This window comes from Musa acuminata, chromosome BXJ1-7 (assembly GCF_036884655.1).
Source record: "Musa acuminata AAA Group cultivar baxijiao chromosome BXJ1-7, Cavendish_Baxijiao_AAA, whole genome shotgun sequence".
NCBI lineage: Eukaryota > Viridiplantae > Streptophyta > Magnoliopsida > Zingiberales > Musaceae > Musa > Musa acuminata.
In genome coordinates this window covers 38043804-38066236 of record NC_088333.1, presented here as the reverse complement: position 1 = coordinate 38066236, position 22433 = coordinate 38043804, and the positions used below count along the sequence as shown (strand labels likewise).

General features: G+C 40.0%; 3 protein-coding genes and 1 long non-coding RNA gene across 7 annotated transcripts; 1 reads left to right on the top strand and 3 right to left on the bottom strand.

Annotated features, from left to right (window-relative positions):
• Positions 1-4798: 4798 nt before the first annotated feature.
• LOC103992357 (phosphatidylinositol 4-kinase gamma 5) lies at positions 4799-8850 on the top strand. Of its 3 annotated transcripts, none has more exons than XM_009412019.3 (2): positions 4799-4958; positions 6318-8837. In XM_009412019.3, exon 2 carries the CDS (start codon positions 6600-6602, stop codon positions 8550-8552), a length of 1953 nt encoding a protein of 650 aa, XP_009410294.2. In that variant the 5' UTR covers positions 4799-4958; positions 6318-6599; the 3' UTR covers positions 8553-8837. The 3 variants fall into 3 exon arrangements, with proteins under 3 accessions (XP_009410294.2, XP_065048823.1, XP_009410293.2); XM_065192751.1 differs by having other exon boundaries at positions 4800-5066; XM_009412018.3 differs by having other exon boundaries at positions 4801-4997; positions 6318-8850.
• Positions 8851-9456: 606 nt separating this feature from the next.
• LOC135679241 (uncharacterized) lies at positions 9457-14142 on the bottom strand. Its single transcript, XR_010515188.1, has 3 exons — positions 13849-14142; positions 12730-13048; positions 9457-11067 (listed from the first exon to the last, which is right to left on the bottom strand). It is a non-coding gene; the product is annotated as an uncharacterized LOC135679241 (long non-coding RNA).
• Positions 14143-15024: 882 nt separating this feature from the next.
• On the bottom strand, positions 15025-16997 carry LOC103992356 (uncharacterized). The gene is made up of 5 exons (XM_009412016.3): positions 16713-16997; positions 16583-16632; positions 16411-16507; positions 15753-15811; positions 15025-15570 (listed from the first exon to the last, which is right to left on the bottom strand). The coding sequence occupies exons 1-5, from the start codon at positions 16798-16800 to the stop codon at positions 15292-15294; spliced, it is 573 nt and encodes a 190-aa protein (XP_009410291.2). The 5' UTR covers positions 16801-16997; the 3' UTR covers positions 15025-15291.
• Positions 16998-18828: 1831 nt separating this feature from the next.
• Positions 18829-22150, bottom strand: LOC135679240 (amino acid transporter AVT6A-like). Of its 2 annotated transcripts, XM_065192750.1 has the most exons (6): positions 21652-22150; positions 21050-21567; positions 20458-20610; positions 20127-20330; positions 19464-19929; positions 18829-19191 (listed from the first exon to the last, which is right to left on the bottom strand). In XM_065192750.1, exons 2-6 carry the CDS (start codon positions 21474-21476, stop codon positions 19050-19052), a joined length of 1392 nt encoding a protein of 463 aa, XP_065048822.1. In that variant the 5' UTR covers positions 21477-21567; positions 21652-22150; the 3' UTR covers positions 18829-19049. The 2 variants fall into 2 exon arrangements, with proteins under 2 accessions (XP_065048822.1, XP_065048821.1); XM_065192749.1 differs by having other exon boundaries at positions 21050-22150.
• Positions 22151-22433: the final 283 nt, after the last annotated feature.

Genomic DNA, 22433 nt, shown 5'->3' with positions numbered 1-22433 from the left:
TAAGGCAGGAAGCAAGAACTCTCAACTCTCTCTTCAGAGAGCGAAGCTCCATTCCTTCCCTGGGTGGAGGAGCAGTAGAATCAGTCATTGGAGCCTTGTCTTGTTCTCTTTCCAGTGCTTCATCCAATACAGTCATTGGGAGCGTAGAAAATAGCCAACCCAGTCAGACAGTCTAATAGCACGATACCACCACAGCTCCTCTTATGGAGATTCCATATATCCCTTGTCGACAAGAGATTTTCCAATGATTGATAATTGTCTTTGTCTGTCCCAATGGTCAGTCTCGTCCGCTGGCTTTATTCTTTCTTTAAACCACCTTCTCTTGATGTAGATAATAGCTTTTTAAAGAAATACTAAAGTCACTCTATCTTATCTAATGGAAAACTTCGAGTTCATCGGTTAACTTTCCAGGCATATCTTCCTTCGTTAATAGAAAGTGCAGTACTTGTCTGAGGAGTCCTGAGCTTGTAGGTCGATTGGTGTCTAGAAAAGAACCTTTTCGCCAAACAAGGAGTAAGAGCCACCGAGCCTCTGTTACTAATTGGCTTGATAGTTCATGCAGCAATGGCGATTTCCTATCTGTGGTAGTCAAGCATGTTTGCGGTAGAGGAGAAGAGCAGTAAATCTTAGTGCCCCGTAAGCATTTATAAATTTTTTCATAGCTAATACTTCTTTACAACTAATCGTGTCTTATATTTCTCTACCTCCTCTTATATGCATTTCCTTTTATTTTGAAGATCCACTTAACATTGATCATTTGATAGTCTTTTGGAAGTGTAGTAAGCCCTCATATATCATTTTTGTTAATAGCACGAATCTCCTTATTTATAGTTTGTCGTCATTTCTCTTCTTTGCAATATTCTTCGAATGATAATGGATTATCCTGCAAAAAGATAAAATAAAAAAAAATTATCATTGTTAGTATCAACCTTTTGAGTCACGTCATATAGCTCCTGAATCGTTCTTGTTTTTCTTATAATCAGACTTCTTGAATTATATGACTTAGCCGATCTAGATGATAATTCAGGCAAAGACTCTTCGGTGTTTGCTTGTATTATATCACCCTCTTATGAAGATATAGTTTTCTTATTCTGCTCATTAATTTTTTCAATTCTAAATATGTTATTTATCAAACTTTTTTCATATCATAACTTTGTTTATGATAGGATCGTAGAGTTTGTAATAATTGGAATTCTCAGCATACTCTAATAAGATGTATTTTTTACTGTCAACTTTAAGTTTTGTTCTTTTTTCTTTTAGTATCCTAGAAAATATAATACTTCAGAAAATTTTTAAAATTCGAGAACACCATTTTGTTAGTGTGTATAACATAGTGAATTAATATAAAATTCTATTATTTCTTAAAAAAATTTAAATTCATTAGATATGTTTTCACCACCTCTATATATTTTTAAATATTTAATCTTATAATCTCCTTATCTTTCAACCAAACCCGAATTTTCTAAAACTTTTTTTTTCCATTAACATATAAACTCAAGTTTTGTCATTACAATAATAAATGAATGTAAGAAAATACCTACTTTCTTCAAGTGATACTAGATTGATACGGCCACAAACATTTGAGTATACCAAATGTTTTTAATGGAAGAACTAAATTTACTGTTTTATTATTATTATTATTATTATTATTATTATTAAAGTGACACTATATATATACATAAGAGTATATATATGTTAGAATATAAGTGATGAAACTTATTGACAATATTTTCAACATGTCCTATCTCTCTGCAGTTGATGGCTTTTGACCTTTCTTTGGATGGTAACGAGCAGTCGAGGTTTACATTTCTTGGCGATCAAGTGTTTGCGCTCCCTCTTTCCTAGAAAGAAGAAAGCAGCCGAGGTCAAAGAATTAGTAAGCGATTGGACTTCGAAGCAGCAGGTGAGGAGGCAGTCGATCTACATGAAGAGAGGGCAAGGGAAGCGCGACTTCGTCTTCTTCTTCTTGCCGGTTTCTAATTGACTTGTGGTTGTGCGGTCGTTTGACTTTTTGATGATACATGCACTCCTGTGGATCAACTTTCAACAACAGTTTTCCTGGAAGCTTTCTCAGCTGCATATAGAAGCATTGGCTCACAACGACAAGGACTATTCGTCATCTGACACATATTTCCATGGAGAGATTGTTCCATAGGAAAGCATGCTTTTCAATTTTTTATTATCATGTTCTAATCAACAACTAAAAACGCTTCATCAATACTCCCATCAAGTTTCTCCAATGATCACAAAGGTACTTCTATCGATCATAGCACGAGCAAATCTTGCGTATTCTTTCATGTACAGTTAGCTTAAGAGCTTACAAATATATACGAGAAAACACTAATACAAACTACAGTGGTGGCATGCAAGAACACGAGTCTATCCTAAGTTGACTTTGTGAGAGAAATGCTTAGCAGCGGCAACCATCGCTGCGTCCGGCGCAGCCGATCCCGCCGGTTTTTCTCCCTTTGCATGATTGGCGCGGAAGAAGCATCGGAACCACGACGCCAACGCCGACAGGAATGAGTTCTTATGGCCTTCGTTGCTGATCTCCATGACTAGCTTTTGGTTTGGCCCAACACACGAAGATGAACTCGGCGACGGGAGGAGACTGAAGTGTAGTAACTCGAGGAAGAATGCTTTGTACAGATCGAGTTTTTATAGGGGAAGGGAATGTTTGCGTTGCTTGGTGATCAAGTTTTTAGTAGGAAGACTCAGCATTTGGAGTTCATTGTATGAGAGGAGGCGAGCACAAAGAAAGTGAAATCGGTGTTGACTGTTTCTTGCAGGTTTCACAGATGGCGTGCAGCAACGCAGCGAAAGTGGCGTGTTGAAGATGCCATCGTTCTTTGATGAGGAAGTCACGCGGAGCAAATGATGCATGGCTTAGTCTGGATTGCTCGGCTGCTTGACCAAAGCATCTGCTTGATCAAAGCATCTGCTGACTGTTGTTTCCTTCGAAGCTTTGTCAATTTCATGCATTCAAAGAGCCCCCCCTTTTTTTTCTTACTAGAAAAGATCTTCAAAAATTCTTTCAGTAGATTTGGATCTAATAAAATTTTCTTTTGAGGAAAACAAAAAAGATTAGAGCACAAGTTTTGTGAAGCATTGCCTTATCATCATCCATGAGATGTTGAGGCTGCACTTGATTGTACAGCCACATTCAACAAGCTCAGCAGCCTCATCACCAACAGTGGAGGAGGAGGAGGAGGATAACATGTCACAGTACTGTTGGAAAAAGAAGGTCCAAGCAGTCTCTCTCAGTGTTCATGTGCTTCACCAATCTTTAAGCAAAATGCATAATTAATTTCCATCACAAGAGGGCCAACTCACCTTCATAGGTTAGAGACTGGTTCCTTTCACCTCAGCATCACTTGCCTGCCCCCCCTTCCTACACCCTATAAACCTCTACTTCCTACCTTCCTTAAGTACTCATCATTTTGTTTGTGCCTTCAAGTTTTATGCTCACTCCTGATTGATCACCAAGCACAATCCTGAGCTTGCCTTTTGGTATTGAATCCATTACCAAAAATAAAAGAGAACAACACTGTAACACATAATTTTCACATCACAGTTGCACTTTTTCTTCTAAACATTATTGAGATGAACTATTATCTCAATCAATACCTTAGTTTAATCTCACCTAATATTATTAATTCAGTTTTAACACTTTAGTAACTTTATGTTACTGTATTGAGCTACCACTATATTATTATTAGTTTTTAAATTAAATAATTAAGATCAATGATTCAAACTCAACAAATTAATTCATTAATCATCTCTTTAGGTTGGATAATGATACTTATAATTTTAAAATTATTAGTAAAATAGATATTACAAAAATACTAATTTTAAATGAACCAGTCATCTGATAACAGATATATCAAGAAAATTTCAATCTTACTATTTTTCTCAAAATGATTTAAAAGAGTTTAAATGTTATTATGTTAATACTTTTATTCATTGTGAGCATAAAAATTAAGTATCATTAAAGATATTAGTTTATTTAACTGATAAAGACCTTAACATTTTATTATAAAATTCCATGCTCAAATTTTATTTTCACCATTTATCCCAAAAAAAAAAGAAAACCTCATATATTAATCACTTGGATGGTGATTAATATATGAAGAAAAAAAAAACCTCATTGTTTATCCCCAAAAAATAAAAACCTTATATATTAATCACTTGGATGGTGGGACCCACATAAATTTATGAGCCCCCAAAATTGGGTGTAGCTAAATGCTACAATGCAGAATGCTCAATCATTCATGAAACCTTTAACGGGTGACGCGGTCTGGACCGCAAAGGCCGCAGAAACATCGAATATGTCCGCCATCCTTTCAGGGGTGATTCAGTCAGCCAGTCCAGTAAATGGGTGTAATACGGAACCACGTACCTGCCGGCGTTCCCTAAGCTTTCAGATTACACGCGGCAGTGTTGTGTCTTCATCTCGGCGCGTAAGTATTTCCTCGTAAGATTTGGGCGTGTGGAATACATTCTTTAGACAATCAACCGAGGGCAGTTCAGTTCCGGTGATGAGGCGGTAACCTGACCTCATTAATCACCAATCTCTTGTCCCCACGTTGCTTGATATCATCCGTCGGATGATTCTCGCTCGCCAGTCCAACGGCTCCCTCTTCCTCCGTTTCCTTCCAGAGACTTCGAATCCAGATAGAGAAAAGGGGGCAAACGTTTGGCGTAATTAATATATGATTTATTACGGCTTAAAGCCTTAATCACGGGAGGGTTTAGTTGTCTTAACCACGGGCTTGTTTTGCAACTCCTAATAAAGGGCAAAGAAGATTGAAGACAGGCGAGAGAGTGGGAGAGGGAGAGGGAAAGAGCGAGTGGACTTGGAGGAGGAGCGCGATCCTCCGCCGTGGGATCGACAACCGGGTCGGATTCCCGCGTCGGGTCGCCGTGGAGCTGGTGGTTCGGTGAGATCGCAGCCGCTGGTGGGTTACTTCCGCCGCCTCTCGCGATCTCCCTTGCCAGTATGACGCTTGGTTCCTAGACGATTTCTTTTTACGATCTCCTCGTTTGGACGTTCTTGATGTCGCTAGGTGCCTCAGATCGTTTTTAGCTTTGGTTGTTTGGTTGATTCTTGCGGATTCTTGGACACGATGATGGGGTTTTCGGGGGCGATTTGGTTTCTGCATAGGAATATTAGGGTTTTGGTTTCATCCGGCTACACCGAGACGATCGCTACTTAGATCGTCAGGTTTTATTACTTGAAATTAGCGGGCACGTTTTGGAACGGAAAGGTTTGGTTCTAAAGCAACCAAGAACCGGTGGAGTAAGCGTCGACTGTTGCTTCTTCTCGTATTTTGTTTTTGGGATATGATAATTTTCTTGATTTTTGGGGAAAAAGTGGCAAAGACTTTGCACGGTTTTCATTCTGGTTTGATGAGGTCCGTGGAATCTCTCAGTGAAGCATCAGCGCATTTTGATTGTTTGATTAACACTCCTAAATCTTGATCGTTATCTTTCAGCAACTGATCAAACAAATATCTCAGCATGGGGTCTTGGTCACTTGATTTGTTATGTTTATGTGTTTGGATGTCTCATTTGTTGCTTCTCATCGATTGTTATCCGGTTCTTGTTTATAGATATGCGCTTTTTGTTTTTGTAGGAAACGACACTTATTTTGGAGAACTTTTGGGTGCAAATGGATTAGTTTTATGCTAATGCTCCAAAACAAATGTTATATGGAGAATCTTGTTTTATTGCATATTGGACTGGCAACTTCTTAGCGCTATTTTTCTTGGGTATCTTTAGTTTCTATAATATTGTCATGACTAGAAACGAAGTAGTAAAGTTGATGTCCTGTCTTGGCTTTTGTCCCTTTTTCGTAGCGGCCAATCGTTCATACTATTTATTGTTGACCTCCAGTCTGTCTATTGCTTTGGTAATTTTATGCTAATGCTTCAAAACAAATGTTATACGGAGAATCTTGTTTTATTGCATATTGGATTGGCAACTTCTTAGCGCTATTTTTCTTTGGTGTCTTTAGTTTCTATAATATTGTCATGACTAGAAACGAAGTAGTAAAGTTGAAGTCCTGTCTTGGTTTTTGTCCCTTTTTCGTAGCCGCCAATTGTTCATACTATTTATTGTTGATCTCCAGTCTGTCTATTGCTTTGGTAATTTTATGTTATTCATCTGGTTCACGATTGCTTATTTCACTTGCGAATATACATGCTATGAATTGCTTGAATTTTCCAAAGATTAGATGTGATGAATCGGTAATTACTTTTCTATCGTAAGTTGGTTTTATTGTTTCAGTGCTTACAAGTAGAACACTTTGTTGACAGGTCCTGATTCCTTCATATCAGCCTAATGGCCAATAAGATGGGTTTTCCAATGTAGGGTGGTCGCTCATCTTCCCACAGACCTACTGCTTTCTAGTTTTTGTTCAAGGTCTGCTGGTCCAGTATTACTTTCTCACTTAATGATCGATCCTGTACTGCACCTTCTCTCTATAACCGCGTCAGCCTCCGTGTGTGGCGTGTGCTCAAGAGAGAAGAAGAGAAAGAAGAAAATCATCTGTTTGGCCGAAGTATCTGTTGTTGATAACTGTGGATCCTACTTATTCCATGTCGCCTAACTTGGACAGCCCCATTAAGACCCAGATGGCAGTTTCCGTCTTAACCCACACCCTTAACTACGAGTACCATCGGAGCAACCAAAGTGAAGGAAAACCAAGTGGACGAAGGCGTGTGTTCGTTCAAACTGAAACTGGATGTGTATTGGGTATTGAACTGGATCGTGCGGATAATGCTCATACTGTGAAGAGAAGGTTACAGATTGCTCTTAATGTACCTACCGATGAGAGCTCGCTCACTTTTGGTGACCTTGTGTTGAAAAATGATCTCAGTGCTGTCCGGAATGATTCACCATTGCTTCTTACCAGGAATTCCATGCATAGAAGTTCCTCCACTCCGTGCCTCTCTCCTACTGGAAAGGACATCCACCAGCAAAGGGATCGGAGTGGCCCAATCGAAGTTTTAGTGTGCTCTAGCCGCTGCTCTCGAACAAGACAGCTGGTCAAGGATGTTGTGAAGGCTATTAAAAATGGCGTTGCTCCTTTACCGGTTCACAGTGGGCTTGGTGGTGCCTACTACTTCAGGAACACCAAAGGTGAGAGTGTTGCAATTGTGAAGCCCACAGATGAGGAACCATTTGCACCGAATAATCCTAAAGGTTTCACTGGGAAGGCCCTTGGACAACCAGGCTTGAAAAGGTCTGTGCGGGTTGGTGAGACTGGATTCAGGGAAGTTGCTGCATACCTCCTGGATTATGATCATTTTGCCAATGTCCCCCCCACGGTCCTTGTCAAGATCACTCATTCGGTTTTCCATGTGAATGAAGGTGTTAACTCTAATACTAGCGGCAAGGCTGTTGACAGGAAGCGGAGTGCAGTCAGCAAGATAGCATCCTTTCAACAATTTATTCCTCATGACTACGATGCTAGTGACCATGGGACGTCCAGTTTCCCTGTTGCAGCTATACACAGGATTGGTATCCTCGATATTAGAATTTTTAATACTGACAGGCATGCTGGAAACCTCTTGGTGAGGAAACTTGAAGGGGCAACTGGTAGATTTGGGGCTCAGACAGAACTTATTCCAATCGATCATGGTCTCTGCTTGCCGGAGAGTTTGGATGATCCATATTTTGAGTGGATCCACTGGCCACAGGCATCAATCCCTTTCTGTGAGGATGAGCTTAAGTATATTGCAAACCTTGATCCGGTGAAAGATTCTGAGATGCTTCGTATGGAGCTGCCCATGATCCGCGAAGCATGCCTTAGAGTTTTGATCCTGTCAACAATTTTTCTCAAGGAAGCAGCTGCATTTGGGCTTTGCCTTGCAGAGATTGGTGAGATGATGAGCAGGGAATTCAGGGGAATGGAAGAGGCGCCAAGCGAACTGGAAGTTGTGTGCATTGAGGCAAGACGGCTGATAGCAGAAAAAGTGGTCATTTCTCCAGTAATCAGTCCAAATTATGATGACACAATTCAGTTTGATATTGACTATGAGGAAGCTGATCCGGTGATGCCGAAATCTCCATCTTTCAATTTTGGATCCAGAGGAAGAATCTCCAGAAACCCGCTGTCAAGATTAGAAGAGAGCTTGGAGGAGCAGGAGGAAGATGATGAGAACATTGAGCACAATATGGAGGATACTACTTACTGCTCGGATGCCCGTGAGTGGCCTCCACATGCCTCAAGACTGTCTGCTTCTTTGAAGACCATGACTCTTGCTGGGAATAGTCAGAACTATGTGGCTGGTGTTCCAAGAGCTAATTGTACCACTGGTAGAAATAGCGGTGGTGCCAGTGGGCTTCAGGGTAGGAATAGTAGGAGTGCGAACGAACAGCTGCCTGCAAGTGTGAGCTTCGTGAAGCTGGCTAACATGGGAGAAGAGGAGTGGTCAGCATTTCTTGAGAAGTTCCAGGAGCTGCTGCAAGGTGCATTCCGTAGCCGGAAGTGTGGTGCCACTGGCCAGAGGCTCAAGCAGAGGTTGGGCAGTTCTTGTCAGTTTTGAGTGTAGAAGATAGGTATGGAGAGTTGAGAGAGGTTGTTTTTACAGCGGTTGACTATGAGCCCTTATCTAGTAGGTGTAATGAAGGGAGAAGGTGGCTGTAAGAATAAGATTGTTGTGTAGTAGTATTATGTTTGAGAGGATGTGACGGAGGTGAAACTCGAGTCTGTGCCGCCGCCTCTGTATATATATGTTTTATGGTTGAAGAAGGTAGGTAGTGTGATGGCCTGCCTGTATGTATGTTATTATGTTCCTAAAGAAAACACTCGGCAGCAATAAGAAAACTCAGTTCGGTGGGTAATGTAAATTTGCTGATGTCTTCTTCTCTGCATTATTAGCATGTTTATTACAATGAATCGTTGCCTTTTTTTCTTATTCACTGCTATTTCTGATGTGATCACAGATGATGCGGATCAAGCCCTGGTATATATACAAAAGGTAATCAAGTTTGTAATGTACTGTTTTGTGATTCTCAAGTAAGGAGGACTTGAATACCGAAACATGCACGGATGATGATGATACGTGAGAAGGTGAGAGGCACTTGCCTCTAAACTTCATCAGGTGCGGAGGGAGTCCTCTCTCTTTTTAAACACGTGTTGTTTTTTGAGTTCTTAGATACGGCTGTGTATGATTTAGCTTTTCTTACCCGTAATTCAAATCAGAATGTTGTTACTAGTTTAAGTTGATCGAGAATGTCGGCCATCGTAACCAGAGCATCTCTGCGTCAAGATGAAGTTAAGAGAGTTCGGAAGATGTCGACAATGGGTGATGATGTATCCTTGTGACTTAATGTCCTGGACGGATCGATGTTACCAAAATATAATAATAATAATAATAATCTCTCTGTGTGTGTCAGGAAATTTGTCGTGTCATGTGCCTCCATCATTAATAAAACCCTGCTCTCATGTGTCTTTCTTTTTCGTCTTCAGGAAACATCCATGTTGAGTCGGGATCAAGGCACAGAAGGACTGGAAGATGGTGGAAGCCCACCTCCCATCCTCAGCTGCATCTCTATGATTGATGCTGAACACTTAAGGCACAACCCATGTCGCGTGTTCCCCTGTGATCATGTGTTTGCACTTGCACCACCATGCGAGGAGCCAAGTGGCGTACTTTCTTAAGCCAGAAAGGGTGGTTGGGTTGGTGGCAGCGACATGGAAAGTGGAGAGAGTATGAGGTAAGCTTCGCCATCACGAAGCTGTAGGTTACCGAGTCGGGCACGTCGTGGATGTTCCCCTTTCTTCCTTGTCTTAATGAGAGTAGGTGGTGAGTCAGTTTCAGGTGGAGCTGCTGCTGCTGCTGTTGCTGCAGCTGCTACGACTCGAAGATAAGAAGAAGACAGATGGTAGGAGTTGACAGTCGATGATGGGGACTGCCTGCCTGGCTGGGACCTGCTGTGCCGATACATTAAGCACGAGGAAGTTGCATTTGCTCAAACCACACCCAACATAGTAAGTACATCATGAGACATGATTCGTTGTTTTTATACACGCATAATGCTTCTTCTTATTGATCATGAGACATCTAGTCTTAGGTTAGTCTAGTTTGGGCATATTTAGGTTGACTTAAGACTTCTGTGAGTCTAGCTTGGGTTTTCTTTTAATTTTCTTACCTTTTTGGATTTTTTTTTGTCCATATTGTTAATTCCTATTTTAGGTCATATTTACACTTTTTTTTAATTAAATTCTTTAGTTTGAGTCCCCTATCATGGACACAGATAAATTTGGAAGAGTTTAAGCTATTAGGGTCATGTTTGAACATTCCACACATTTCTTTTGGATAGAATTTTTGGTGACATATGACATTTACTATCATCTCTTCAGATAAAATTTTAGGAAGATGAGTGTTAGTCTAATTGAAAAATCTTCCTACATGAACATCTTATGAGTCTATATACAATCATAACTTGCATAAATGAAATTATGTGTTTTGAAGAGTATGGCCTAGTTGTCCTATCCCTATCTTACTTTACTTCTCTAAGATGATATTCTTATTTATTAGTTTATTTATTTTCCTTTTATGATCTTGATTGAGGATATGTGTGTGTGAGTCTAATCAACTGGGTTGCCTACATGAGACATAGGAGAGAGAGTGTGCCCAGATTTACTTGATTTATTTATGTTCTGACACAATCAAATAGTTAGGTTAACATGATTATCTAGCTGTCTAATTGTTCCAAAATAGCTTTCTGCCTGATTTCGTGGCTTTCACTCATGTATTAATTCAGATTGATGCCAGTAGTAATTTTATCTCACTAAAACAAACTTAAAACCATAATAGAAGACATTTTCAGTTTATGTTAGCAAACTCATTCATGCAATTTCAGTCCAAAAACTGAGCAGTATACCTCTGTTGGTAACTCTTTTTTCCTTGGATTGAATTACCTGCAAGCGCCTTAACAGCTACCAATTCACCTGTTGGAATTGTAGCTTGATATAATGGCCCAAAAGATTGTTGTCCTAAAACTGTTGTAAAGTTCTGTGTGGCTCTCTGGATATCCCCAGCACATATTAACCATCTGCATGAAGTTAGATAACTATATCCCATTGCTTAAACAAGAGACTATTTGATGCGTCAGGTAAGCCAATGCTATCAAAAGAAAATTTGACTCCAAGAAGAATTTCAATCATATATCCTTAAGAATGTGTAAGCCATGGAAAAGCAAATCAACTCTAGTTAAGACTCTGGATTACAGTCTTTCAATCATGCAACACAGAATTAAGATATGGTTCTTTGCTATTAAGAATCTGTTCTAAAGCTGAGATGTATTTAGATCTATACATCAACTTAAATCATGACTGAGATGTGTCCGATTGAAGGAGAGCACATCCTTACTTGGTTCACTCACTAAGTCCCTGGATAACATATAGACAAATGTATTGTCTTCTTTACATTATTGCTAACATAACCATGTATAGATTTCCTTAATCTTGTAAACTGAATTAATACATTATTGTCAACATACTCCTTTACATTACTGACTAATATGTAGAATGAGAATACTCCTTTACATTAATTTTAACATAACCATGTAGAGATTTCCTTAATCTTGTAAACTGAATGTGACTATATAACATCTCCTGTGAGGGATTAATAATGAAGTTTAGAAGACTTTAGTCTTCATACTAAGGACAAAGAGATATCAAGGTCCATATATATAAAAGGTAGATATACAACAAATGGTACTATGCTGCGGTTGAAGTATTCAACCAGTATTTTGCAACTTGTGTGTTTTAAATCTTGATCTGATACTAAATCGATCCTTAGCCAGATTGTTATGGCACCAATATACCAAACATTATATCAGCAATGTCAATCAATCACTTAAAATAAAAACAAAGTATAATATCAAGCGGATTGTTTTAAATTAGGCTATCATGGAAACAGCCTCTTCAAATATTTAAATATTTAAGGCTGTATACATTGACCTACCTAGACCCTGCATTGGCGGAAACCTCGTGTATTGAGTACACCCTTTTTTTAAACAATATAGGATTTGATATACCGTTATTAATTCCTGATCAGTCGGGAATATATCAGAGGGGGTATGTACTGCTTGGTCCGACTGAGTATTTAGAACCATGCTTGAAACAACTTGACATAGTTGGACATGCATGAAGGTAGCATGCAAATAGATTTATCATTGGGCCTCTCATTTAACAACTTTGACAAATTCTATCAATAAAAAGAATATCTGAACATCTTCTATAATTTTTTTCTGCTACTGCAGAAGAATACTAAATATTCCTCCATTCTTGTCCAAGAACTATTCAAAAACATTTTTTTATAAAAGATTATTTAGGTGGATCAGATCGCACCAAAATTCTTGAGTTATGTGTTTTCAGACAGAATTTAGTATGGAACACCCAACATATGTCAATCCCACACGTGCCATCTATGGAAACTTTAAAAGTTGATTTGATCCACCCAAGTCCTAAGTTCAGTAAATAATAGTAAATTCAAGAAAGACATTGGAGGTAAGTTTCCTAATCTGAAGTTGCCGGAGAATTTGTGACTGCAAAATATTTAAGGGATAGTAGAGCTTTCATTCGGATATAAGTCACGCGTTAAGTGGTTAATCTCTTGGACTTCAGCTTAATAAATCCTATGTAACATAATCAATCTATTTTGAAAACCAATAGATTATTTAACGACAGCAGAAAATCAATAAATCACATACTTGTATGAATATCTTGGAACGCATGAGAGAGATGCAGAAAGGTCCTTGTTTTGTTGCAGATTCCAGTGTGCATTCCTCTTTGCCATGTATTGCAAGCCAGGATTAGTGTCAGAAACAGAGAGTGATGCACTTGAGTCAATGCTCATCTTAACGCCATTTGCACATATGGGAAGAGATGATACTCTTTCTTCATTCGGTTGGTGCTGTCCATGAGAATGCTTCTGGTAGAGCCTTATAACAATCAATGGAACACCTTGAAGTCTGGCTCAGCATTCCTTAGCACCTTTTGGTATTGAAAGCAATGGAACATCTTGAAGGCCTACAGTATAAGATGTCAAGCTTTCAATTAAAATGCTTAAGTAGGCCAAATCGACTTCTCGATATTTATTATTTTAGTATGAAGAAAATATGATGGATGTTTTTCTTATGAAGGAGGTCTATGGAATTTGCATCAAGGGTACCTCAAGAACATCCATCCATCTTGTGAATAAAAATGCATAAATCACAGAGTTTATTAACTAAATCATGTGGGCAGTTCAGATTAATTAAGGATCTACAGAATTTGCATCCTTAACTGAACTTATACATTCAATGTTGGTGAAGCAGATAAGCAACAATTTGACAGACTTATTATCCACAATAATGTCAAGGACGTGTTTCTGGCATGGTATTTAGGGTGATCTTTTTACTTGCTATTAATCTTGCATCATGTTGTAGATTGAAGATGAAATTCCAAGAAATACCCTATTTAATTTGCGCCACATGTTGTATGTTCCATCTACATTTCACCTCCACTACTCGTTCTTGAAATCAAGAACAAAAGAAACGGAAGCTGAGTTTGGGTTTTATCACTTCAATTCCAAAAAGATCGACGCCAAAGCGAAACCACAATGTCTGAAAAGAAAACAACAAAAGAACACGCTCCGCTTCGATTTTTATGCAAGAAAACTGCGCGCATTCTGAATTCAGCATCGAGAATGGCTTTCGAGAAATAAACGAAAGGTGGTTCTTGAAATCAACGGAACGAATCGACCAAAACAAGGGGTGGAAATCAAGAACCGCAGGAACCAGAGATTGCGCAGCGAAAAGCCTCACATCATTCAAAGAACGAACACATACCTCTCGGCACGAAGAAAAAGAAACCGGTTATGCATCTTGTGCATCAATCCGCTGATTGTTCTCATCCATTTGGCGACAACGAGCGCAACAGTGGACTGGATCGTCGAGAGAGAGAGAGAGAGAGAGAGAGAGAGAAGTCGAGAAAAGAGGAACCGGGTCTGATGCGATCGCAGCTATCACGACATGCCTTCGGTGGGGCAGGCAAATGTTCCATCCCTGCCCTCTAAGCTACTGGAACCCACATATAATAGCCAATGAGAAGACACATCTGTCCGCCTTGTGGCTTAGACGAGGCAGGTGATACAGACCCTTGATGTACTTCCTTGTTGTGTTGGTGTTATTGGTGGGTACCGGTTGCTAAAATGAGATTGAGGGGACACTAGAACTGAACCTTCGAGTCCATTTCATTGACTTGACTTGGGAGAGTCAACTCTGTCGTCCAGAATCGTCATCAATTTTGTTTTATCCTTTATATATATATATATATATATATATATATATATATATATATATATATTTCTGTAAAGTAGTTAATTACATGCAAAACATATGTGGATAATGCTATATAAAGATCCGAGGGAATTATTTCTATGACAAATTAACATGACATGGAAGCCTAGACACTCTCAGTTAATATTCAGATTGGTTAGTATGTTGTTGAATAGTGGTCTCTATTAAGACATTCTAATAGGTCTCATATTCCAGTTTACATGTTATATATGTCATTAATTGAATATATTTTTTTAATAAAAAAAGCCTACACACTTAATTGATTAATATTTTTTGGAATCCAAATTTGTAAGCAAACAAAACAAATCACACTGTACACTCACCATTGAAGGTTTATTGTAGTAAACTTGTAATGGATTTGTGTTCATAGGCTAATGATATATATATACCCAATCCAATATAGTCTGCTAACTAATCAAACACTATACCTATCAACCATTATTAAAGTTCAACCCATACCATGGGAGCATCTGAAATCACACTAAGCAGTACTGCTAGCTAGATCAATTGCTACCTTTCTCCACTGCTATCCAAGTAATTCTCACTATCAAGCTGGAGATTGAGATACTCAAGATTTGAGTAAAAACTTAGCATGGTTCTCTTTGGTTTTTCTTCTTTCAGATGTGTAGAAACTTGCTTTCTTCATTGTTAAGATTTTGTAGCACCTAAGAAAGCACATCTGAAAGCATCTTGTGGTACAAGATTACAGTTGAAGATTTGAAACAAGGCCTCAAGCTCATCTACTGCCAAAATTGTCCAAACCTATCAGTGCTTGGAAGCAAACAGGTAGGAAGGACTGAAGAGGCTTGTAGGCATTATTGACCACTCCTATATCCAAATATCTATTATGTGCTGATCAAAGAACAACTATGACCTAAGCCCTTTACAGTACCAAGCCAGCAGAGAGAGAGAGAGAGAGAGGCCATCTTCTGCCTAGGGCTTAGCATCAAGATGCTTCAAAGGAGTATCATTGTTGATGGGAGGCCTGCGGCGAGCCTTGGTTTGGTAGTCCTTGTGCAGCATGTTGAACATTTCAGTGACTGCATCCAGTTGTTTCTTAGGTTGAATTCTCTGGAATGGGTCATGGGATGATCCATGGGAGGCTGCTTGTGCTGTTGCCTTTGGCTTCACTGCCTCACCTGAACTCCCTTTTGTATGCTTTTTGACAGTGGTTTTTGGCCTTGGCTTAGGTATGCTAATTCTTCTGGAATCCTGAATCAGAAAATGAAAATGTTGCAAATATTTAGAGGTAGAATTAACATGTCTTTCTAATGTTTTCATGATTCTCTACACTTCAACAAAATATTTCTTGTGTGCTTACGTTTATGTGTGTGTGTGTGTGTGTGTGTGTGTGAGAGAGAGAGAGAGAGAGAGAGAGAGAGAGAGAGAGAGACCTTATCATGCATCTTTGTTGTTGAACCAAGTATCTTCTCTTCGGAGATCTTTGCCGGTCCTGCATCAAGAAATCCAGATACTTTAAATGGATCAAGAACTTATAATTCCTGTGCCCTATAACCCCATTCATGGAGCAACTACTTAAAATCTGTGTGCTAATCTCTGTTCCTTTTTTGAGACCAAGGATCATGATATATAAAGGATAGGAAATCTAAAAGGTTAACAAAGGAAAAGATATGCTAATCTTCTATTGATATCAGAATACCCGAATAAATATTCTTAATAATACAAATATTGAACAAAGACTCTGTTCATCATAAGCTTGAAGACATATGTGTTAGAAACAAACAGCTACTACTACTCCTTTAACCATTTCATACACATACACAGAGGCTTCTCTCCTGTTGTCGCTAAGACATGTATGAAGCAAAAAAGGAAACAAAGTCTAAATCTACGGGTTAGTGAGCTCAATAAAAGGAGTTGCAGTGGTGTCTTTGCCTTAGTTGTTCTTTGGGGGATGGGTTTTTGGGCCACGGTAGTCAGAGCTGAAAGGTATATGGCGAACCAGTTTGACCCTCGAGTGAAGACTTGTAACACTCTCTAAGTTCGTACCCCTCTTCCCTCCATGTTTACACTTTCCAGCATAAGGTTTTGCACCTGTTTCCACTGTGTCCTTCTTCTCCAACCATTCTGCGCTCATCTTCCTTCCCCACAGCCATCTGCTCCTGCTTGTCGTGCTGCCAGGAAGTACTTCCTGTGAAGAAAACATTGCCGAAATCACTCTCCATCGTAGGGTATTCAAAAGTTCATGATGATCTAAGAAAGCAACCTCATCGACACCCATTGCACCACCATTCTTCTCCGTCAGTACTTCAACCACTGGAGAAAAGAGGAACCAAAGTAAGTATAGATGCATACCATTCCATGATCATCTATTCTAAGAGAGGAATGTAGCCTACCACTGCGAGCGCTTGCAATAGAGTCAGCAAGAGTAACCGAGCAGATCAAAAGCACAAGAAAAAGGAACCTTAAGCTTATGCACCCCATGTCCACAGAGACCTCTAAGGTGAGATTACTCTAGAGATGTAAGAAGAGTAGCTACCCAGGATTCCAAACACATCCATCCTTCCCAGATATAACTCAGACAGTATGCTTTTGAAAACTGGTCCCTAACAATTAAATATGCCTTCGTCCCAGTTGGTACTTTGGAGCACTCAAACCGTGGAGCAAAGTTCAAAGCATGGAGAAGAAAAGTTGAACGTGGTTCTACGTATGCGTGGATGGAAGATACGGGTGCTTAGAGCCTGTCTGCCGCCATGCATGCAACGATGAGAGGGTCGGAGTCTGGTGACCATGGCTTTTGCCTAGGGTTTTGGCCGAGTCTCTATCCATGTGTTCTTGGTCCCAATAGGTTTGACCGTGACCAACGTGGCTTATGAAGCCCTTACCAGTACACATGTCGATATTTAATTGCTTCTACTTCGAACAGTGTAGTTGATCAGTCAAAACTGTGGTTGGACTGACAAAGCAAGGCTCTGAAAGATTTGTTGATATCTAAGCTACATGGAAATATATTAAGGTCAAGATTCGTGCCCGGTAAACTAGGACACATCATTTCAGCCCATCCTGTCCGATATTGATTTCCTAATGACAGGTTCGTTTCGGCAGCCTAACTATGCGCAGATCAGGTTGCAGTGGCTTGAGAACATTGTTCCATCCTTTGCTTGTTGAAGATACCATCTGGGAAACCTATGGTAGGAGCTAACTATTAGAGAGAGAGAGAGAGAGAGAGTGAGACAGCAGCATCCTATAGGGGAGATCAACGAAGACATAGTGAAACAATCATCAAATCTTTGTTTATAATGGAGAACAGAAATGGGGAAGAAAGAGAAGTTGCTTGGCATGCCTTCTGATACATATACTAGAAATATTTGCAGAGAGAGGAAGAAACCTTCGAGTAAGATTTAAGTGTTTGCTTGAGAACCTGGAAACAGTGGAGGTTTGAGTTCTAGGGTTTAGTGAGGCGGATGAAGTGGGAAAACAAGAGGCTGAACACTGCAGCTCCTGGAATCACACACCCATGCATCTCTTTCATCGCAAGGAAGCTGTAACAAGCACTAGGGTTGAGGATTACTGCTGGGGAGTTTAAGAACACAGGCGCGTGCTGCCCAACTCTCCGCCGGTGGGCGTCTTTTGAGAAGCGTGTCAGCTGCTCACGAGTCGGTCACAGGAAGTCGCGTAGGAAATCGTGTAAGTTTGCCTTCCTTTCTTTCGGTGGGAGAACAGAAGGCTGTGTATGTTTGCGATCTGTCATTCCACGCGTCACAAGCTGGCCATGGAATGAAGCATCCACGTGATGTGTCGACCCTTCTCATCACATCACCATCTTTGCAGCTTCATCGGATCAGATCACCGGGCTTTCAGCGAATCAACTCGAAGGCAAAGGAGCTCTTCAGCTCACCACTCCCACAGCGATGGTCTCGAAGTAAGCAGTCCTCACCATGATCTTGAAGCACAGATCTTTGCATTTGAATCGTGATTTTAAATTATTTTTAATTATTCAAAAATAAATTTATTTTTTATATTTTAAAAAATTATTTTAAATTAAAAATAATAAAAATTGATGGTTTGAATCATTTTGGAAAATCAAAATTATCGAGATATACTATCTTGTATAACCATGTAGTCATGTAGATGTTAACCATGTAAGAGTTTGCTGGCCCCTGAAATCATCAGTTTCCACATCATGTTGCTCACTGATGATAGCATGTGATACATATAATGTTGTGTGGAACTTTTGTCAAACTTTGTAGAAATCATTCCTGCCTAGCTTTTGACATTAGTGAAACTTCAAAGACAGCTAACAATGATGCAGTGAAGATAGATGTGGCTGTCTCCTGTGAGTTGAGCATGTTTGTTTCAGCAAGTCTAAAAAGATCAGGCCTCTTTATCCACCTAATTATACTGATATGAAGTGTTTGAGAAATGAAAAAGGATCACAGCATGAATATAGTGTCATCAAAATCTTGATCAAGACAGTTTAAGAGAAAATTCTAATTGTAAATGCATGACTACTTGAGAAGAAACAGACAACCTCATACTTCCAGGCCCAGCTTGACAATTATCAATGTTCAAACAACAGGTCCAGATTAAGAAATTGTACAGGTTACATACATGGAGCATGCAACTCAACCTATATGTTGAGCTGTGTCTATTATTGAAGGAGGAAACTTACAGGGTGCCAACAATTATATTATCCGATATATATATATGAGCCACCGGCATTAAAAATCATCCTAGGATTCAGGGGAGGCATCGGTCTTCTTAAAGAGAGAATAGGCGTCACTGTATATAGCAATGGCATTTGACAGAACGGCGAGGATGATCATGAAAACCGCCAGGATCTTGCCCCACTTCGTCGCAATGCCATGAGGATCTCTGAAATAGGAGAAACAATGTTAAGAGAACTCAGAAGCGCATAAATTTACTGAAGATGATACAGAAACTACTTATGGCTCTAAAAAGCATAGAACACATCAGAATCCATCGAGCATCCAAAGGTCAGATGCGAACATGTCATTGCCATATATGCAAGCTGTACTCCGAAACAAGTCAACTTCATCAAATGGATCCATATATCGAAGTGATTTTGCCGTGGTTATTAAAGAAAAGGGAAAGGGAAGTGGCGATGGTGAATTGCTAGGACTCACCTGAGTGTAATGGCAGCAGGAAAAATGAACCCAATGCAGACTGCAGCAGTTGCACCAGTAAATTGGAAGGCGTCCCAGATACTGGGAATGAAATTTGCAGCCAAGAAAATGATCGATAGAAGCACCACTGTAATTATAGCAAACCTCCTATTGTCTGAAGCTAAGGGGCCGGCCGATGCAAAAAGTAGGCCATCCACATTGACCCGCAGGGCATGGAAGATCATGGGGAACACGAGCATGAGGTGCACAGCATAGCTAACTCTGACTGCATCATTCAGAACAGAGCTGTATGGGATGCCAAGATTGGAATCAAAATTGGCAAGCACATCATCAAGGGTGGATTCACCAAAGAGGAGGAACCCAAAGAAGCTCGTGGTTATGTAGACCGTGGAACAAAGCGCTAGTGATGTTCGTACAACAGGCTTTATCTGGGAAGGATCGTCGAGTTCGTTCTCTATAGGGTGAACTGCATAATCACAATACAAGAAAGAATGGTCAGTGTGTCAGAATTCCAAACTTTAATGAGCAAAGGTAACCAGTAATCCTGTTAAGCAGATTCATCAATCACATCATTTTGACAAACAAAAGACATACTTCTAATCTGTGTGGCTCTGATGTAAATAATTTTACAAACAATTTTATATGAGATTCTAGTGTTCTTACCGTTGTAATGGCAGATATATGCAGTCACAATAATTGGGACCACCGTGAAGAAGTTCCACACAGATGCTAAATCTGGTACATCCGGAAATAATTTGGGCATTGCGATGCTTCCAGCAAGCAATTTAACAACAGCAATCCCTGCTGTAATTACCACAAAAACAACTGCCAGGGCAACAGATAAGGCAGATGTGTACCTCAGTGAATCTGCCAGAAAAGAGATGGTAAGATCAGAATTGCAAAAAGAATGCAGCAATTTAACTTCTCGAAGATGACTATTTGACTTGTAAAATTGTATGAGATATTAGAGACGGTCAAGATGTATTACACATACCGACACGCTTGAAGCATGCCAATGGAGCAAACACTGCCAGCATTGAGACCAGAAGAATGACAAAACGACTAGTCCACCAGTGCTGCCCGAACCATCCTTCCAAAACACCAGAGTGGTGGTAGCCACTCGAAGATGTACCAGAAAGCACATCACCTGGCAAAACAATCGTGATTAAGATTCATGCCACGAGAACAAAACAATACTATGGTTGAAACAAGTTGTCAACGACTGCTTTAACTATCAGAAGGCATTCGAAGGGATATCAGAATAGGAAGCGAAAAGTAAAATAGATATGAGAAGAAAATGGCTTGGCAAAGCAATTTCATATATGAAAACTTCTATAACATTGTAATTGTCGAAGAAAATATTTGACTAGTTCAATTATCAGGAAAGGTAGTAAATTTCAAATTTCAGATATATAATTAAGACAACAAAATGAGAACATGATTTTACCTTGGAGGAAAAATGCACATGCATATAATGAATTATGAACTGATTAAATAAGGATGCATCAACTATAGAAATGATTACACTCTTCACCTCAGCAAGACTGATCTTATAACTGGCAATTAAAACTTGACAGATAGCGTACCGATAATGATCATGTATACAATCAACACGCCGACGTTGTTCACGATAATACACAATTGAATCAACACCTTGCCGGTTTTTCCAAATGCATCGCCCATTACTCCTCCATAGGAAACTGTTTTCCCTGCTCGGCTAGACCTGATCAACATATCAATCGATTGCTCCGTGAAGAAAGCAAAGAATACAATCAGGAGAATCCCAGGCACCAGCCCCAAGACTTTCATGGTGGCGGGCAGGGACATAATCCCTGCTCCGACGATGGTAGTTGATAGGTTGAAGACAGCCCCAGCAAAAGAAGCTCCATTGAACTCATCAAATTCCCCAGTTTCCTCCTGCTTGCTCGGTAACAGCGGAACTGTCTCATCAAGAATCCTTTTGGCCCTTCGCTGCCCATTGCTCTCATCGGGAGAAATGCTTACGATAGTCATTTGTATCACCCAAAAGTAGGACTTCTAGGAGAGAAGATTAAAAGGCCTCGAGAAGTTTGCTTCAAGCAACAGATAAATTTCAATCGCAGAGCTGGAAAAGATCAAATTTTGAGAACGGGAACCTGATCAAACGGGTTGCGGGCAGAGATTCCAAGCTAAATTTTCGAGAACCAACCTGCCAAGACCCTTCGATCTGTGAAGAAGCTACAGCGAATCGAGCAATTCTAACACCCAAACATTAAATTCTTTGTACAGAGTACGATGAATGGAAAATAACTAAACGATTGTGTATAAATCGTCCAAAGAACCCAACTTTGTTTGCTTTTCCAGATCCAGGGCTTCGCAATCCAAACGGCAAGAAGCAAATAAGGATCTTTAAACGACAGACAATCAAATTTAGACCGAAACGATAACCATCAAAGAAGCACAAAACGATCTGAGGTGGATACTACGTGTCCTACACGTCTCCCGCCCTTCTTTTCCCTGGTTTGACACGGAACGAGAAGATGACTCAGGGAAAATCGCAAAGATGAGATTTTTCCAGCTCTGCGACCGTCGTCGACGACCGATGAGCGGTTTCCAGTGCGATTGAGATCGTCGGCGAGGGAAAGGAAGGAGTTCCTTCTCCGCTCCTCGCCTCCTGCGGTGGGAATTTGTGGGGGAGGAGAGGCGATACCGTTGCTCGCTATTCTTCTATTTAATTACGAATTGACAGTATAACCCTTATTAGATATAGAAAGGACATATTTATGGAGGGATAGAGTTGTCACTTCACGTCCTGATTCAGACAGGTGTTCCAAAAAAAATATGCGATTTGACATTACTACCCTTCGTTCAAATCGAAACGATTTGGTTTTGCTTGCCCTCACCGAAGGACAAAGTTGTGATTTCGGCGGGCCGCGGGAGGACAGCCGTCCAATGGTAATCTCCACCGGGAAAAGGATCCCTCCCACCCAC

What these genes read in the sequence shown, in the direction of transcription:
- LOC135679240 (XM_065192749.1), bottom strand. Translation starts at nt 21,476, where the DNA reads ATGACTATCGTAAGCATTTCTCCCGATGAGAGCAATGGGCAGCGAAGG. An exon ending in TGTATACATGATCATTATCG is followed by an intron (nt 20,611 to 21,049) that starts GTACGCTATCTG and finishes TTGTTTTGCCAG; the next exon opens with GTGATGTGCTTTCTGGTACA. An exon ending in ATATATCTGCCATTACAACG is followed by an intron (nt 19,930 to 20,126) that starts GTAAGAACACTA and finishes GTGATTATGCAG; the next exon opens with TTCACCCTATAGAGAACGAA.
- LOC103992356 (XM_009412016.3), bottom strand. Translation starts at nt 16,800, where the DNA reads ATGGGGTGCATAAGCTTAAGGTTCCTTTTTCTTGTGCTTTTGATCTGC. An exon ending in TATTGCAAGCGCTCGCAGTG is followed by an intron (nt 16,633 to 16,712) that starts GTAGGCTACATT and finishes TCTTTTCTCCAG; the next exon opens with TGGTTGAAGTACTGACGGAG. An exon ending in GAAGGACACAGTGGAAACAG is followed by an intron (nt 15,812 to 16,410) that starts GTGCAAAACCTT and finishes TTCTTGATGCAG; the next exon opens with GACCGGCAAAGATCTCCGAA.
- LOC103992357 (XM_009412018.3), top strand. Translation starts at nt 6,600, where the DNA reads ATGTCGCCTAACTTGGACAGCCCCATTAAGACCCAGATGGCAGTTTCC.